Source organism: Capsicum annuum, chromosome 11, assembly GCF_002878395.1.
Source record: "Capsicum annuum cultivar UCD-10X-F1 chromosome 11, UCD10Xv1.1, whole genome shotgun sequence".
Classification (NCBI taxonomy): domain Eukaryota; kingdom Viridiplantae; phylum Streptophyta; class Magnoliopsida; order Solanales; family Solanaceae; genus Capsicum; species Capsicum annuum.
Window position 1 is genome coordinate 5,135,871 of NC_061121.1, and position 19,558 is coordinate 5,155,428.

At 30.4% G+C, this 19,558-nt stretch overlaps 1 protein-coding gene and 1 long non-coding RNA gene across 3 annotated transcripts in view; both read left to right on the forward strand.

Moving 5' to 3' along the window:
* The first annotated feature begins 7,100 nt into the window (after positions 1-7,100).
* The window catches only part of LOC124888614, a 16,107-nt gene continuing 3,649 nt past the window's right edge, over positions 7,101-19,558 (forward strand). The window contains exons 1-2 of the long non-coding RNA XR_007047084.1: positions 7,101-7,113; positions 10,940-10,942. This is a non-coding gene — a long non-coding RNA (uncharacterized LOC124888614). The remainder of the gene's footprint in view (positions 7,114-10,939; positions 10,943-19,558) is intronic.
* Positions 10,466-18,722, forward strand: LOC107847530 (putative phospholipid-transporting ATPase 9). 2 transcript variants are annotated; one of them, XM_047399410.1, is made up of 11 exons: positions 10,466-11,659; positions 11,765-12,596; positions 13,150-14,492; positions 14,874-15,261; positions 15,507-15,595; positions 15,683-15,791; positions 16,046-16,249; positions 16,339-16,464; positions 16,587-16,685; positions 16,837-17,028; positions 17,667-18,722. In XM_047399410.1, the coding sequence occupies exons 2-11, from the start codon at positions 12,198-12,200 to the stop codon at positions 18,306-18,308; spliced, it is 3,591 nt and encodes a 1,196-aa protein (XP_047255366.1). In that variant the 5' UTR covers positions 10,466-11,659; positions 11,765-12,197; the 3' UTR covers positions 18,309-18,722. The 2 variants fall into 2 exon arrangements, with proteins under 2 accessions (XP_047255366.1, XP_016547317.1); XM_016691831.2 differs by having other exon boundaries at positions 11,043-11,194.

Sequence of the window (19,558 nt, forward strand, 5' to 3'; positions counted from 1 at the left end):
CTTTCATTTTCTCCTTCTCTTTTATTTGTCAACTTGTTCTTTGAAGTTAAACTAAATTAATATTTTAAATTCAAATTTCAAGTATTTCAGAAATTATATAAAATAGAAAATTATAAGTTTCCATCTTTCGTATTAATTTAAATTATTTGACTTTGAGAACACGATAAAACATACGTATGTAGATATTTTATTGAACTTTATTTTTGTATATGTTCCTTCCATTAAAACGTGGAGTCGTTTGTTAGAGAGTACAAAAATAATGCTGATAGAATGTATTAATAATAATGTTGGCACTAATAATGCTTGTATTAGTAATATTTATATTATTTATGCTAATATTATTTCTTATACACTGTTTGATGTACTGTACTAGAACTTGCATTTTTAAATTTTGATATATTTAAACAAAAGTTGAAAAAAAAGATGAATTGCATATACATCCTAAGATTCATCCGGAATCTAGCATGAGCTTAATATATGTTTTTTTGTTTCTATTTTTATGACACAAATTAAATTTAGATAATCAATCATACTTTTAATATGTATTTAGATATTTTAAGTTGTTAATATTGTAACCTATAATATTTTTATGTAATTTTTAAATAATATATGTTACTCTCTCTATTCAAACTTTTGTGGCATTGATAGTCAATTGTATTTAATAAAATAATTTAAATTATTAATTATTGTGATTTATAATATTTTTCTTCTATTTCAATTTAAGTGATATTGATATAATTTCGAGAGTCAACCAAATATTTATATTATTTAAATTTTTTAAGTTGTTAATTATTGTGATTTATAGTATTTTTTATGTATTTTATAAAAATATATAATAGAATAAATTATTTATAGATATTTCAAGTTTTTAATTATTGTAATTTATAATTTTTTTATGTATTTTTTTTAAATATGCTACACTCCTTGTCCAGAGTCTTGTGTCACTGATAGTTAATTATATTTTTAAAATAATTGTAATTTTTAATTATTGTGTAAAAATTTTTCTACTATAATTTAAGTGACATGATGCTTAGATGACCATAATAATTAATTAGAGGTGATATAGTAAAATCACGATTGAAGTACCGAAATAAACATGTCTTAAATAACTCACAACAGCTAATTAGAAGTGATATAATAAAATTACTATAAAAGATACTTGTGAAAAAAAGTAAGTGAAATCTCATATAAGACATCAAGTTATTTTAAAACATCAAGAGTTAACTTATCATTTTTTATCTATTTTATCCTCTTTAGTTAAATATTGATTATGTATTTAATACTTAGATGACTTATAATAATTAATTAGAGGTGATATTTATTAAAATTATAATTAAAACAGCTGAAGCAAACGTGTCATAAATGTCTATTTTATTGTTTTATTGGATATTATTAATATTTTAATATATAAATAATTTATAATAATTACTTAGGAATGATATAGTAAAATTATGGAGCAAATAGCTGAAGCTGACAGGTCGACAGAGAGCTACTTTAAATACTTAGATGACTTTTAATAATTAATTAGGGGTGATATTAAGTGAAATTACGATTAAAGTAACTGGAACAGACATGTCATAAGTGTCTATTTTACCTTTTTTTATTAAATATTATAAATTTTTTAATATATAAATAATTTATAATAATTAATGAAAATGATATAATAGAAAGTAAAACTACGATTGTAACAACTGAAATAGACATGTCATAAATGTCTATTTTTCTTTTTTTAAATTAAATATTATTATTTTTTAAATATAAATAACTTATAATAATTAATTAGGGGCAATGTAATAAAATCACGATTGAAGCAATTGAAGCCGACAACATAAGCAGGCACATCGAAATTTTCTCTTCTATATATTAATAAAATAAAATTAGGTGAAATTATAGTAACAAATAGTAAAAAAAGTAAATTATAAATTTTATATGAAATTAAATAAAAAATAAAATTTATTTAATTGTATCACTAATTAATTTTTACAATAAATTATCATCTTACTAATCAATTTACTTAAATATAATATATTTGAAACAATTTTATACAATAAAAAGCTAAATAAAAATGAAAAATAAAACTAAATAAAGAATACAATTTATTTAATTGTATCACTAATTAATTTTTACAATAAATTATCATCTTACTAATCAATTTACTTAATATAATATATCTGAAACAATTTTATTCAATAAAAAGATAAATGAAATGAAAAATAAATGAAAGATATAGGGTCCACATGTGTGAAAATATATACAAGGCATGTGATGACATTATGATAAATTTTATACTTGGCATTGTTGGTAATTAAAAAGAAAAAAGGGGATTTTATTAAAACTTTTCATGAGTTTCAAAAAATAAAGCACAAAAAACTATCAATTTGAGCTTAGAACTTGAATTGAACGATCAAATTACCCTTAGATAAATTTATTATGTCATTTTCATCCCATGACCAAACCACCTCTTCTATGGAATAGAAAAATCATATTTAAAGATAGTATATGTTGGGAAACAATGGAAAAATAATAATAACAACAATATTGTTTAATTGTTGACAAAATATTATGCTAATAATATTAGCAATACAATAATATAACAGTGTATAGTATTATTACTACCTCAATGATAATACTATATTCAATATGAAAACTATAACAGTAATCTAACTACTTTTTAACAAGTTAATAGATTAATTATACTTGAGTCTTGTTAGACACTGTCCTAAAAAACTATTTCAACAGTGTAAAATATTTCTCCAAGATTAAACAAACACTTTCCTGATTAATTAGAAGATATTTTGAGTTAAATAAAGCCCCCCTAATTAAATAAAGGGTACAAAAATCAACAAAATCAATAATACAAATATCAACAAATTAAATTAGAAAATTGGTTAAACAAACCTAAGCCAAAATTGATGCAGAGAATGAAAAGGAAAATGTTGGTGGATGGAGAAAGAAGTTAAAGAAAGCTACTTGTTTCTATGTTTCTCATTGGTTGACCCGTTTGAGGATATAATACATATTATATATAGAGAGAAAGGTTAGGCGACAACTTTTTTCTTTCTTTTCATTTTCTTCAAGTAAATAATATGACTCTTTTTTTTTTCTTTTTCCAAATACACAATAAATTATTTTGAAATAAATTATTTTTCCTATAGTATAGCTATAAAAATAGTCTAATATAAAAAAAAAATTATATAGAAATGTGTTAGGGTTTTTGTCCTAATTTTCTTACTATATTTAAGTTTTATTTTTTCTTAGAAGAAAAATAAAAGTTACCATGATTACTTTTACTTTTCCTTAAAGAAGAATATAATTCTTTTCCATATTTGGCTAACGTCTTTTTTGGAGGAAAGATTTTGGACATCTATAAATAGAAGACCCCCCTTCTCATACCATAACACAATAGCATTCACAATGTAGTTGTTTAAAGAGTTTTGTTTAGGGGGAAAATTTTTTCTCTAATAGTTTTATGTTTTATTTTATATTAGGTTTTTATACGTAAGTCAATTGGTCAAACTATATAATCATCATGTTTTTAGTATGTTTTTCTTTCGTCTGATTTATCGTCTCAATAGTTTGCAACTAATAGCTTCCGCATGACGCCCTCTCTATTTCGAACCCAACAAGTGGTATCAGAACTTACGGTTCAATGGTCCAATGGTGTGGTTACGAGATTAAACAGGTTCAAAGCGGTTTCAAAATCAAGCTGCAACAATTTGGGCAATAATGAAGATTTTTGTCAAACTACATATGGAGAACAAGTTTCAACCATATTTTCAACACGTCTGCTTCTACATCCTTAAAAATGAAAATAAAATATTACTTTTAAACTAATTTTTAATCATGATATTTTAAACTTTATTTTTAACTATGACAAGCAGCAGTTATGAAGATTATTACAAGAACGAAGTTTATGCACGTGATATGAAGAGAAGACGGATCAAGTGAAGAAAATAAAGCCAAAAAGGGGAGATTTGTTAGGGTTTTTGCCCTGATTTTCTTACTATATTTAAGGTTTTTTTTTTCTTAAAAAGAAAATAAAAGTTACCATAATTACTTTTACTTTTCCTGAAAGAAAAAGATAATTCTTTTTCATATTTGGCTAACCTCTTTCTTGGAGAAAAGGTTTTGGACATCTATAAATAGAAGACTCCCCTTCTCATATCATAACACAATAGCATCCACAATGTAGTCGTTAAAAGAGTCTGACTTAGGGGGAGATTTTCTTTCTTATTAGTTTTATGTTTTTTTAAAACTATGAGACAATAAATCATGCGGAAGCTATTAGTTGCAAACTATGAGACAATAAATCAGACAACCAAAAACAATACCAAAAAACATAATATTTTTATATGATTTGGCCAATTGTCCCATATATAAAACCTAATATTAAAAAAAAACATAAAACTAATAAGAGAGAAAATCTCCCCCTAAGCCAGACTCTTTTAACGACTACATTGTAGATGCTCTTGTATTATGACATGAGAAAGGGATCTTCTATTTATAGATGTCCAAAACTTTTTCTCCAAGAAAGAGGTTAGCCAAATATGAAAAAGAATTATATTTTTTCTTTCAGAAAAAATAAAAGTAATTATGGTAACTTTTATTTTCCTTTTAAGAAAAAATAAAATTTAAATGTAGTAAGAAAATCAGGACAAAAACCCTAACATGGAGCAATAACCCAAATTTCAATTAGTTAAAGACTAAAATATTTTTCACCAAATATTAGAAGAACCAAAATTAGAATTCATCATTAATCAAGGGCTTAATAATACAATTATCCCTATTACTAGTTTTAGTTATCTAGAAATTTGAGAAAAGACATCTTTTCTCTCTGAGCTTGTCCTCCAAACTCACTTTAACACTTAAACTTAACTTTCGTTTATTTACCTTCCTTAACATCTTTAAAGTGTATTTGTTTGACCCCTAAAGCTGACGTGACATTTTTTTTTAAGAAAAGGTGCGTTTATTTATTAAAAAAAATTAATTTCAGTAATATTATATTTAAAATATAATTAAATAATTTTTAAATAATAAAATTAAAATTAAAATAAAAAATGGACACTTTTTTCTTCTTTCTTCTTCAAATCATCATCAACAACAACACCCAAACCTCCATTAACAACCTCAAATTTTTTTCACTTTCCTCTATTAACAACACCACCCAAGAACAACATTTTCCTTTAATTTTCTTTACTTTCCTACATTTACAACACCACCCAAGAATAACACTTTTCTTTAATTTTTTTCACTTTCCTCCATTAACAACACCATCCAAGAACAACACTTTTCCTTAATTTTTTTTCACTTTCCTCCATTAACACCACCCAAAACAAACATGAAAACACTATTAAATAACTTTCTCCATTGAACACCATCCCAACCTGCAATCCAACTCCCTCAAAATTTAGAAAAAAAATTAAATTAAATTAATTATTTTATTTTTGAATCACTTATCATTAATGAGATTTCTTTTGATTTTTACTTTTGAATTTTTTTGTTAATAAGACAATTTGAAAAAATTAATTTTAACTTGATGAAAGTATTTTTGTGTTTGAATAAGAAAGAAGAGGGAAGGGTGGGGGGCTGAAAGGGAGAAAGAACAGGGGTGGGGGGCTGGAAGGGTGCAGTAGGGGAGGGGGAGAGGGGGGGGGAGGAAGAAATGTTGAAAGAGATTGGGAGGGTGGTTGAATTTTTTAATATATATATATATATAAATAGTACATGAATATTTTTTATTTTTAAAATATAAATGAATAAAAATAATTATATAAAATATATATTATTTAAATAAAAATAGGGTGGGCGTGGGGGCATTTTTTATTTTACATATATATATATATATATATATATATATATATATAAATAGTAAATATATATTTTTTGCTTTTTAATTTATGTTTAATTTTATATACTTCCTAAAAAGTGATTTTTTTTTGTACGTATATTTTCTTTTATAAAATTGTTTTTCCTATTCAAATTAAAAAGGAATTCAATTGATCAATTTTCACGGTTTAGGCTGCTTTTGAATTATGTTTACTATTGAGACATGCAAAGAATATGGACTATGATCACGTGATTTCTTATTCTAAAAAATTCTTCACATTAATGTTGAGTTTGTTTTTGTATTATTATTTTCTTTTGTCAGATCACATCATCTTTATACATTCAACCTTATCTTACACATTTATAGTTGTTGGGTCAGTGATAAAAGTCAAAATTTTTATTAAATAAATTAAAAGAAATAGATATACAAACTAATCGAAGGAGTTTCATATGTATATATATATATAAATAATTTTAATCATGTATAAATAATATAAGTTTTCGCCTAAAGGGGTTTGGGTGAATCCCTAACCATAGTATGGGTAGGAGCAAAAGATTCCCTTGAATTTTTTTTTTGATGGAAAATTATACTGAACGTATATAAGATTAAAATTATTTTATGTGAATATAATATATGTTGAATTTCGTTATTTATTTATATTTTCATATTTTGATTTTTTCTTTTTTCGTAAAATTTGTAATAATAGTTGCATACTTGCATTTAGAGGTGTTCACGATTTGGTTTTAACCAAATTGAACCGCGATCCAAATCAAATCGATTAAAAAAAATCGATATTTGATTAGATTTGATTTAGTTTGGTTTGATTTTGAATTTTACAAAACCGATGCTAATTGGGTTTGGTTTGGTTTTACTCTAAAATAATCGACAAAATAACCAAACCGAACTGATATATATATATTATTCATAAATACAATCTAAATATTTGTTACATTTTATATTTTAATCATGATTTAACTTTAGTCGTAACACATTCAGTCATATGTCTTCATCTAGTTGACAGTATCTTATGAGATTCTGAATGAATTTCGCATTTTGAATGACAAATGATAGTAATTGTGAAAATAATATCTTATTTTATATTGAAATTTACACCTGAGATTCATTAGACTATAGACAATTACTAATTTTAACTTTCTTTTTGAACCTTGTTGAGTAAGAAATTTATATGTTCACCTTTTGGGGGGTTTATCATATCATTCTGTTGAATGTAGTTTTTAAATATTTTTTTAGAAGCGTTCATATGGTGTTTTTATGGCTTTGCCAAAGTATAACACTCAGTTGACATCGTAGTTTCAAGGTTGAGATACAACACTCGGTTGACATCTCAAGTGTTAATTGGATTTGTTTTTTTAAATTTTCAACTTTTATCATTAGCTAAAGTTATAAACCAAAAAAATCGAACTAAACCGAACTAAACCGACAAGAACCAAACTGATGGTTATTTTTTTGTTTGGTTTGGTTTGATTTTCAAAATTTTAAAACCGATTAAGTTGGTTTGGTTATGATTTTAACCAATAACCGACCCAAACCGACCCATGAACACCCTTACTTGCATTCATGAGAAAGACAAAAAAGGTGGTTGGGCAGGGAGTGTATCATTTTCCATCTTCTCTATTGTTAATAACTTTTTGAAAATAACATAATTTGTTATATAATGCGAATATTTTTGGTTGATCTTTTTGACAATATACTAAACACTTCTAACAAAAATAAAAGAAATCATGTCTATTTTTTTTTTATTCGGCGTGAGGTGTCGTATTGAAGTTCGATTAAATTCAAATTTGTTCTGAGAAGTCTCACATTGGTGGAACAAAGCCAATCGCATACTTGGAGGACTAGAATTCGAGATGAGACCTCTGATTAAAAATGAAGAATTACTTACCACCGCACCATAATCCTTATCGTAGGAATTATGTTTATTGATCTTTTTGACAATAGTATTGAATCAATGGCATGTGCATATTTTTGACCAATCAAATCAAAGGATTAATATGAGAAATAGAAAAAGACAAAAAAAGGAAAGTTAACACATGTAACAAACTTGTTGAAGGAGGAATATTCCAAGAAACTAGAAAACTAGTTAGACAAATTTTAATAACTAAATTGAACTCCAAAGATTTGTGACCATGACTGCGTGCCGTGTACTAAGAATCTTACCTTCACTTAGAAAGCGGTGGCGGTATCATGTTCTTCGATGCTCGTAAATTGACTTACCTGTGTGTTATGATTGATATGATGGATAAAATCTCTCATTTTTATTAAAAATTTTGAATTTGAGCGAGAATAAAGAAAAATTTGATACTATTGCCCTTTTAATGGATCCTAAGGTTCTAAGAGTAGCGAGAATTGGAATTAATAAGAGGTAGCGGTATCATACTCTACTGTGCTTGTAGGTTGGCTCACCTATGTGTTACGATACAAAATCTCTCATTTTTATTAAATATTTTGAATTTGAGCGAGAATAAAAAAAAAAAGTTGAGAGTGTTGCCTCATTAATGGGCCCTAAGAGTAACGATAATCTGAATTAATAAAAGGTAGCGGTATCATGCTCATCGGTGCTCGTAAATTGGCTCACCTATGTGTTACAGTGTGATGGATAAAATATTTTATTTTTATTAAATATTTTGAATTTGAGCAAGAATAAAGAAAAATTTGGTAGTGTTGTCCCTTTATTGAGCCCTAAGGTTTTAAGAGTAGCGAGAATCTGAATTAATCGAAATTTGCAAGTAGCTATAGAACATTGGACGAAAAAAAAAATATATTCGTAGTTAGGGGTGAAACCACCTTTGAGTTAGGATATTCACCCAAACCCCCTTCGGTAAAAAATTATACTATTTATGCATGGTTAAATTATTTTTTATGTGTATATATAGTAGATGTTGAATCCCCTTCGACGAGTTCGTATATATACTTTTGAACCTCCTTGATGGAAATTCTGACTCCGCCATTGTTCGTAGTTGAAGCTACTTGTTTACTTCATCGAAGGATATAACAATGAAAAAAAAGAACAATAAAGATTGTAATAGAATGGTATATTATTTTATCAACATCTAGCGGTTTTGATTCGAGCCTAAAATATGAAGATATTTTTATTAAGGAGCGTTTTACCTTAGCTTGCGACTTCTTTATACAAATTTAAATTTCATAAAATCTCAACATGAATATCGAACATAGAATGAGAAAGCAAAAAGATAAGGAGAGAAAAATATAAGAAACTACGAGTCGATGTATTATAAATCTCAAATAATGGTAACTTGTAAGACAACAAATAATATTTTAAGGAAATAATTTTTTGTACTTACAAAGAAAAGGATGTTTAAGTATTATTTAGTGGTTTAAATTAGAGAAAAATACTTTGTATTTCTATTATACTTTCCAAATTTAACAAATTAATCAAATGCCACTTTTCACAATCATGTAGAAGTTTTTTTTTTTTCAACTCAACACGATATTCACATTAAAATTCGATTAAATTTAAATTTGTTTACGTTCTATCTCTGAAAATAACGCTACCGCCACAACTCATATTGAATGTTTCTAGAATGTTGACAGTAATACACCTAAATTATAGGTGGGAAAATAATTAAAGCAGCAAATATTTATATTACAAATTCCATTCCCTTTTTTATTTTCTAGTGAAACAAGAAATATTAAATATTTTTCTTAATAAAACGAGATTTTAATTGACCAATTTACTACAATCAAATATTAATTGAAAATAGAAGCTTCTAATAAGTAAAACTTTTTATTACTACTTCACCCCAAGTTAAAACTATTTAATTTATAACAAAATCAGTCCTTTCTCTGTTTGTGGAAAACAAAAATAATTTTCTTTCCCATAAAATGAGATTTTAATACATCAATTTACTACCATTGAGAAATAGAAGCTTCTATGAATTTAACTTTTGACTACTTTTCCACCCCAAATTAAAACTATTTTATTTAATTAATTTTTTCCTAACAAAACACTTCTTTTTATTTCACACTTTCTTCCAACAAAATCAATCACAATAAGTTTATAAATTAAAAACCCTTATCCAAAAAGGTAATATTCATTTTACCAAATACATGCATATATAATATTATTTTATGTATTTATTTATTTCATTTAAAAACATTAAATAGCCATTAAATACTAAATAGAAGCTTCCACTATACTAGACTTTTGACTACTTTTCCACCCCAAATTAAAACTAATTTATTTAATTAATTTTTCCCTAACAAAACACTTCTTTTTAATTATTTCACACTTTCTTCCATCAAAATCAATCTCAATAAGTTTATAAATTAAAACCCCTTATCCAAAAAAGAAAATATTTCACTTTTGTAGCAAGTTATACAAATATAACTAATTATAAATCATTAATTTAAATATCATTTTTGCATGTGAGCTTACGTAAGAGCTGATGTTAAGATTATTAGTATAAAAATTAGTTAATTTTTTTTTTCAATTTTTGACTATTTATTAGTTAACACGTTGCAGCCTCAGCAACATGTTGGCATAAATTTTGGCCTTTTGATACGGTAATTTTGTCTCTCTTACTTCTTGTATTTTTATTTTTTATTAATAAAATTGTAAATTAATAACTATTTTTATTTATTTTTTTAATCTGTTCATCTGAGAATCAAAAAATGTACAGGAAAAAATGCTTATTTTTTTTTTTTCTCTTTTGTCGTTAAGCCAACATGTCAAAAACATAGAACAATAACAAGAGACAAATGGAAGACATTTTCTTATTAAATTCTTGAAAAATATTCTTGCACAAAAAAAATAAAAATTTACCAGCATGAATTCTTTAATGGTTTTTTTTTTTTTTTTTACTTTTTTGATTTCTTCTGTGTAATAATATATATTTTTGGTATTTTCAAGAATCTTTGTTTCTTGTTCTTGTATTATGTGTTTTTTTATCTAAGTCAAGATTGTATCGAAAATAAACTTTTTATCTTGTCATAAAATAGCGGTACAAACTACATACAGATTATCATCATTAGATGGTCCATTGTACTGGACATGTTGTTGTTGTAGTATTTTCAAGAATTCATTTGCGCGTGTAGAATAATGTTTTGTCAAGTCAATATAATATGTAAAAGGAAGTTAAGGAGAAAGAGAGATCCAAGTCAATGTTCAAACGTTTTGTGCCAAATTGTCAGAAAAATCAAATATTAGTATTATTATTTTTGTCTACTGTTACATTTTCTTCTTGAAAATTACACAATATATATATGTGTATATTTATATATTGTATATTGTGTATATAGTAGCTGTCAATTCTCTCTCTCTCTTGTTCATTAAATTTATTTCACTTTGATTCTTTGATTTGTTTGTTCATAGTTGAACTTATTGAGGTATACTCTACTGGGACATATTTTGCATTAACTGCTGATAAAGATTACAACTTTGTAGCTAAATCTTCTGGTTAAGACTTGTTTTTTTGAGCTCTTTTGTCAATCTTGAATACCAACTTCTTAACTGCCCCTACTATTTCCTGTCTAGCTTTTGTGTATATTGTGTCAGTTTCATTGTTTTGGTTCAGCTTTTGGTTGTGGGGTTTTGAATATTTTAGTTGGGCTTCAATACTTGGAAAGTAAATTTATCATAAAGATTTGAGCTTTGGTGTTTTTGGGCATTGAGAAAACTGCATTACCCCTTTGGGATTTAATCTTTTTTTTGGTACTATATTGGCTCAGTTTCTTTGTGTTGGTTCATTTTTCCTATCTGGGGTTTTGAAAATTTTAGTTGGAGTTCAATTCTTGGAAAGTAAATTTATCATTAAGTTGTGATCTTTGATGTTTCTGGCCATTTTTCAGAAGGTGATTCTTGAAAAAAAAAAAAAGCTGCATTAGTTAGTTTTTGTAATTCTTGCAAAGCAATTTATTATAAAGTTCTGATCTTTGGTGTTTCTGTGCATTTTTCAGGTGGTCCTTGGAAAGAAAAAACTGCATTACCCCTTTGGGAGTTAGTTGTTTGTCTGTACTGAAAGAGATAGTACTGTAGTGGTTGTTTTGGTACTATATTGGATCAGAGTCTTTGTGTTGGTTGATCTTTTCTGACTCAGATTTTAGCTGGGGTTCAATTCTTGGAAAGTAATTTATCATAAAGTTGTGATCTTTGGTGTTTCTGGGCATTTTTTCAGAAGGTGGTTGTTGGGGTTCAATTCTTGGAAAGTAATTTTATCATAAAGTTTTGATCTTTGGTGTTTGAAGGTGGTTCTTGGAAAGTAATTTTATCATAAAGTTTTGATCTTTGGTGTTTCTGAGCATTTTTACAGAAGGAGATTTCTTGGAAAAAAACTAAACTGCATTACCCTTTTGGGAGTTTAGTTTTTTTCTGTACTATATTGGTATTGGAATGAGGACAGGTAGAAGGAAGAAGCTACATTTTAGCAAGATCTATTCATTTAGATGTGGGAAAGCATCAGTTTTGAGTACCGATGATCATTCACAAATCGGAGGGCCTGGATTTTCTAGAGTTGTATATTGCAATGAACCAGATAGTTTTGACTCTGAAATTAGAGAATATGCTGGGAATTATGTTAGTACAACAAAATATACTGCTGCAACTTTCTTGCCTAAGTCTTTATTTGAACAGTTTAGGAGAGTAGCTAACTTCTACTTTCTTGTTACTGGAATAATGGCTTTTACACCATTGGCACCTTATACTGCTTTAAGTGCCATTCTTCCTCTTGTAATTGTTATTGGAGCAACAATGATCAAAGAAGGAATTGAAGACTGGCGTAGGAAGCAACAGGTATTCACTTCTTTTCCATTTTGAAATTTAAGTTAAAGCAGATCTTAAGTTTTTGAGATGTTGTGGCTGCATAAAGTCAGTGATATAATGATTTTGTTACTGGACTATGTCTATCAATTGTTTCCGGAAACTGCCTCTCTACCTCCGTATGGTAGGGGTAAGGTCTGCGTGCACCCTGCGCTCCCCAGACACCACCTTGTGGGATTACTATGTTGTTGCTGATGTTATTACTATGTCTGTCAATAATTTGAGGGGTTCTTGGGATCCAATCTGGTCTGAGGTGTGAATGTTCTGCTGTTTTGAGACTCTCCTAAGATACCAAAGTTATTATTTTTAATTGAAAGTAATATTCCATAAAATAGTCTGATTTTCAATCCGGGACCGGCTTCATTCTTTCCGAATTGATACTGTGGCATTTAGTCTGATTTTCTCATGTATGGTACAGATTCTCTGGTAGAAGTCTCTTTTGATTTATAAATTACAGTAGTTTATACATTTTCTTTTGGTTCAACTTCTAGTTTGTCATTCGTATTCTCGTTATCTCCTTTTTCAGGATATTGAGGTGAACGGTAGGAAGGTTAAAGTACACCAAGGAGATGGAGCTTTTAATCTAACTGAGTGGAAAAATTTGAAAGTTGGTGATATAGTTAAGGTGGAGAAGGATCAATTCTTTCCGGCAGACCTTCTTTTGCTATCGTCTTGTTTTGATGATGCGGTTTGCTATGTTGAGACCATGAACCTTGACGGAGAGACTAATTTGAAGCTTAAACAAGCATTGGAGGTTACTTCATCCTTGCATGAAGATTCACATTTTAAAGACTTTAAAGCCTTAGTTAAATGTGAAGATCCTAATGCTAATTTGTATACTTTTGTTGGAAGTATGGAATACGAAGAACAACAGTATCCTCTTTCTCCCCAGCAATTACTCCTCAGAGATTCTAAATTGCGCAACACAGAATATGTATATGGGGCCGTCATCTTTACTGGTCACGACACAAAGGTCATGCAAAATGCGACTGATCCCCCTTCTAAAAGAAGCAAAATTGAGAGGAAGATGGATAGAATCATTTACTTCTTATTCACAGTTCTGTTCACAATTTCGTTTGTTGGATCAGTCTACTTTGGAATTGTGACTAAACAGGACCTAGACGGCGGACATAACAGGTGGTATCTACGACCGGACGATTCAGAAGTTTTCTTTGATCCCAGAAAAGCTCCAGCTGCTGCCATTTTACATTTTCTGACTGCTGTGATGCTGTATAGCTACTTGATTCCTATCTCCTTATATGTGTCGATCGAAATTGTTAAAGTTCTTCAGAGTATCTTCATTAATAGGGATATTAATATGTACTATGAAGAAACTGATAAACCAGCGCATGCCCGCACCTCAAATCTAACTGAGGAACTCGGCCAGGTTGACACAATACTTTCTGATAAAACTGGCACACTGACTTGTAACTCAATGGAATTTGTCAAGTGCTCCGTGGCTGGTACTGCTTATGGACGTGGTATTACAGAAGTTGAAAAGGCCATGGCTAAGAGAAATGGATCTCCACTGATGGCAAAAGCTAAGGATCGTGATAATGATCTTGTTAGTCCTAGGAAGTCCACCATTAAAGGTTTCAATTTTGAGGACGAGAGAATCATGAACGCGAGTTGGCTTTTTGAGCCTCATTCCCATGTAATACAGAAGTTCTTCCGTTTGTTAGCGGTCTGTCATACAGTCATACCAGAAGTAGACGAGGTTACAGGCAAGGTTTCATATGAAGCTGAGTCTCCAGATGAAGCAGCTTTTGTGATTGCTGCTAGAGAAGTTGGTTTTGAATTCTTTAAAAGGACACAAACAACTGTGTCAGTACATGAATTGGATTTGGAATCTGGCAAGAGAATTGAGAGGTTAGTTAACTTGCAACTTGTTTTTCCATATATGTTTTCGGTATTTCTAGTTTTCTGAAAGAATAGTATCTCCGATATTTCGCTGGCTCTTGCTCCAGTGTGACATTATTAGGTTATCCATAACAACCAGTTATAAAAGCTAATCAAACAATCATCTTTGAGACACTCTGATGACTTCTCCAGAAAGATTTTATGCTTTAAAAGTTGGTAGAAAATGCAGCCAAATACCAGTGACATTTCTTGTTTATTTTCAAAAAGTTGTTTAATCTCTATGAAAACTTAAGACGATGAATGCTAATTATGTTTTTCAGATATTTTATGCAGTGCTATAAACATGAGCATTTTTTCGTTGGGAATAATCTTAGAGATCTTTGTTTGCAGGACATACAAGATTTTGAACGTTTTGGAGTTTAATAGTACAAGAAAAAGGATGTCTGTCATCGTAAAGGATGAGGATGGAAAGATCTTGTTACTATCCAAAGGTGCTGACAGTATCATGTTCGAAAGACTCGGGAAAAATGGAAGAAGGTTTGAAGAAGAAACAAGGGAACACGTGAATGAGTATGCCGATGCAGGGTTGAGGACCTTGATACTAGCTTATCGTGAGCTCAGTGAAGAGGAATACAAAACTTTCAATGAAAAATTCCTCGAGGCCAAGAATTCAGTCAGCGAAGACCGTGAAGCAATGATTGATGAAGTAACAGATAAGATAGAAAAAGACTTAATTCTTCTTGGTGCTACTGCCGTGGAGGACAAACTTCAACCAGGGGTAAGTTTTATGAACCCAGAGAACTGTTTCCAAGCGTTGTTGATTGATTGATATTTGTTGATATATCTGTTTCCACAGATCCCCAGACCCCACTTTGTGGGAATATACTGGGTTGTTGTTGTTGTATCTGTTTCCACAGATCCCCAGACCCCACTTTGTGGGAATATACTGGGTTGTTGTTGTTGTATCTGTTTCCACAGACGTCATTTAGATTTGTATTGACTTTCTGTTTCTATTCACGCTAGGTTCCTGATTGCATTGACAAACTTGCTCAAGCTGGCATAAAGATTTGGGTTTTGACCGGGGATAAGATGGAAACAGCCATTAATATCGGGTAAGTATTGGAGTATGAGTTTTTTTATTTCTTATTTGATACAAGCTTTGCTTGTCCAAACACGTCTGACCAAAATGTCTCCTGCAGTTACGCGTGTAGTTTGCTTAGACAAGGAATGAAGCAAATTACCATAACGCTGGAAAGCCCTGATATTATAGCTGTAGAGAAATCTGGAGAAAAGAATGCAATTGCCAGGGTAAATACATCTCCTGTTTAATATGCGCGACATCAGTTTCCATATCTTCAAACTTGTGTCATTTTGAAACGGAACAAAAAAAACTCTATCGTGCCTTGTAAGCAGTTCACTGATGGTTATGTTCCATTGCGTCTCAACAATGAAGATTTTTAAGCTGAAAGTAGCTCACTATTTTAACAAATGATATGAGTTTGACTTTAAAGTTCTATTTTCATGAAGTTGTGTTTGATTTTTTATTTATTTTTTAATTACAGGCTTCAAAGGGAAGTGTTTCACGGCAAATTACTGAAGGGAAGGCTCTACTTACTGCTTCAAGCGAAGAGGCATTTGCTTTGATCATTGACGGGAAATCTCTTACATATGCCCTAGACGATAATGTGAAAGATATGTTTTTAGACCTTGCAATCCGATGTGCTTCTGTTATATGCTGCCGTTCATCCCCTAAACAGAAGGCACTGGTAAGTTGAAAATTGACTTTATAATCCAGACTCGTATGTTTTCTAGTCTACTCTGGTGCTTAGTTTTGACTATTTCTTGGAATATATAGGTAACAAGACTTGTCAAAAACGGGACTGGAAAGATAACATTGGCTGTCGGAGATGGAGCAAATGATGTAGGAATGCTTCAAGAAGCTGATATTGGAGTTGGAATCAGCGGCGTTGAAGGAATGCAGGTTCAAGAGCTTATACTTATTCTCTTTCCTCTGTGTAGCAACTTCGATAATTTTCACATTTATGCTTTTCCTCCGTTCCACCTACCCTAACTAATTGTTCTTTTCTTGTTTTTACTCATTAGGCTGTTATGTCAAGTGATGTTGCGATTGCTCAGTTCCGATTTTTGGAGCGCTTGCTTTTAGTGCATGGACATTGGTGTTATAGAAGAATCTCTACGATGGTATAATCTATTTTCCTCTGATTTTCTTCTTTAAATTTTTTCTGTCATCGTTTGAGATAAATCCACTACCTTGTGGAACTGTTTCAAAACAATAAAGATATTATTATTGGTGCAGTTTGATAACTGGTCTTTTATATTTGTTTCCCTGCAGATATGCTACTTCTTCTACAAAAACATCGTATTTGGTATCACGGTATTCTTATACGAGGCATATACATCATTTTCTGGACAAGCAGCGTACAATGACTGGTTCCTGTCAACTTACAACGTCTTCTTCACATCACTCCCGGTGATTGCTTTGGGAGTTTTTGATCAAGATGTATCTGCCAGATTGTGTCTTAAGGTATGTTACACTTGATGGAGTATTCCTTTTCGCTTGACAGTATGTGCTTATTAGTAGAACAATAACATACCCAGTGTAATCCCACAAGTGGCGTCTGTGGAGCAAACCTTACCCCTACCTTTGTGGGGTAGAGAGGATGTTTCCGGTAGACCCTCGGCGTGATGGAAAGAAAAGACCAGCAAAATAGCAAGATAAACAGAACAAATGGTAGTGAAAAATTAGGAGAAGAAGATACTAAGCATAACTAACTAATACTACAATCCTTATCTACCTATTACCCTTCTACCCTTACGCCCGACATCCAAATCTTCCTATTTAGGGTCATGTCCTCAGTACGCTAAAGATGTGTCATGTTTTGTCTAATCACCTCCCCCTAGTCTTCTTCGGCCTACCTCTGCCTATCCTAAACCTACTATATCCAACCTCTCACACCTCCTCACAGGTGCATTTGCGCTCCTCCTCTTCACACGCCTGAACCATCTTAGCATATGTGCTCATTACTAGTGTTTGCCAAAAACTACTAGCTAGTTACTATTATCAGCTGTTTTTTGTATCTTTTATGGCTTCTTGGACATGACAGGGACTTGAGAAGTACTTTTTCTTATTTTCTAATTATTTATTTTGGTATTATGTTGCAGTTCCCTTTACTGTACCAAGAAGGTATCCAGAATCTCCTCTTCAGATGGCGTCGTATTATTGGCTGGATGGTCAATGGCGTTTGCAGCGCGGTGATAATCTTCTTCTTATGCATAACAGCACTAGATCCTCAAGCCTATAAAAAAGATGGTAAAGTTGCTGGATTCGCGGGTGTTGGAGCAACTATGTACACATGTGTTGTTTGGGTGGTCAATTGTCAAATAGCTCTTGCTATCAGTTATTTTACCTTAATCCAACATATAGTCATCTGGGGTGGAATTGCTCTCTGGTACATTTTCCTTCTTATTTACGGATCCATGTCTACGACATTCTCCACTACCGCGTACAAAATCTTCGTGGAAGCCTTAGCCCCGGCTCCATTCTACTGGATCATCACGTTTTTAGTGGTCATTTCAGCTCTAATTCCATACTTCATATACAATGCTATTCAAACGCGGTTCTTCCCAATGTACCACGGAATGATTCAATGGATAAGGTACGAAGGAAGGGCCGATGACCCAGAGTTCTGCCACGTGGTAAGACAGAGGTCAATAAGGCCAACAACCGTTGGTTTCACTGCTCGTTCATTGGCGAGAAGGAATCCTTTGGAAGACAAGAAAGAGAAGAGCAGTAGCCAAAGATAACATCTGAATAGGTCTTCTTCTCAGCAAGACGACAACTTTTGGACCTACAAACACCATTTTGTTCAAGCAGGAACGCGCTCATTGTACAGGTTTACCGAGCTGGTCCTGTATACGACTACAGACATCGCGGCCACAACGTCAAGGTCCAATTGGCACAATGCTATACTACTTGTATACTATTGTCTTAAAAGGGCAAAGATGCCTCATGAGTTTGTAAATTTTGTCAACTGTTAACATATTTGTAATTCTTTCATTATATTATCTTGTAGAATTGTGTAAAAGTTTTTGTTGTTAAATATTAGAAGCAGAATAGCAGATAAGCAACTCTTAAAGATTGGATTTGTCATGTGTACATTTTTTTTTAATGTCATGTGTACATTTCTTAGCAATAAATATTGAGCATTTCTATTTGAACTCTGTGTGTGTGTGCAAGAATTTTATCTTTCTGTAACAATTGCATCTGCTGGTAGATATCAAAAGAACAAGAAATATTAAAACTATCAGAGACTTAGTGTGTTTGGTATGAAGGAAAATGTTTTCATGGAAATTAAGTTGATTTCTTACTTGTTTTCCTATGGTTGGAAAATATTTTATAGTGTTTGATTGGTGAATGAAAAAATATTTTTCAAAACATACATTCTAGTGTTTAGCTAAAGCGTAAAAATACATTTTAGAAAAATAATTTTTGATCTCAAAAAATACTTTTTTTAAGATGCGTTCGATATGAAGGAGGAAAAATATTTTCTAGAAAAATAAGTTATTTATTACTTATATTTGTGTGATCGTTATGCAAATTGGATAAGTATATGTTTTCTAAAAGTATTTGTATATATTTAACAAAAATAATGAGAACGAATAGGATAAAAAGGATGGTATAATAAAAAAGTTCTGAATTTATTTTTAAAAATAAATTTAAATTATTATTTTTTTTGGAGAGGGGGTGGTAGGTGGGGGTTGGGGTTGTCAAAATAGGTAATAAGTGTGAGGTAAGAAAATATAATTTTTTATTTTTAAAAAATAAATTAATTTTTTTGGGGGGTTGGGGGGCTAGTTGGTGGTGGGAGTAGGGGAGAAAGAGTGAGTTAAAGAACAAAATTTGAAATGTTTTTTTTGAATGGGGAGTATTAGGGGTTGGGGGTTGGGGTAGGGGAGTGAGAGTGGGGTAAGGAAAAAACTGAAAATTTTCAAGAAAATAATTTCAAAAAATTAAATCTTTTTGAGGGGAGGGGAGGGGGGGGGGGGGGGGGGGG

Excerpts from the sequence above, each read along its gene's own strand:
- LOC107847530 (XM_047399410.1), top strand. The coding sequence starts at position 12,198 with ATGAGGACAGGTAGAAGGAAGAAGCTACATTTTAGCAAGATCTATTCA. Across the intron at positions 15,792-16,045 it reads AAAAGAATGCAATTGCCAGG|GCTTCAAAGGGAAGTGTTTC; the intron begins GTAAATACATCT and ends TTTTAATTACAG. Across the intron at positions 17,029-17,666 it reads CTGCCAGATTGTGTCTTAAG|TTCCCTTTACTGTACCAAGA; the intron begins GTATGTTACACT and ends ATTATGTTGCAG.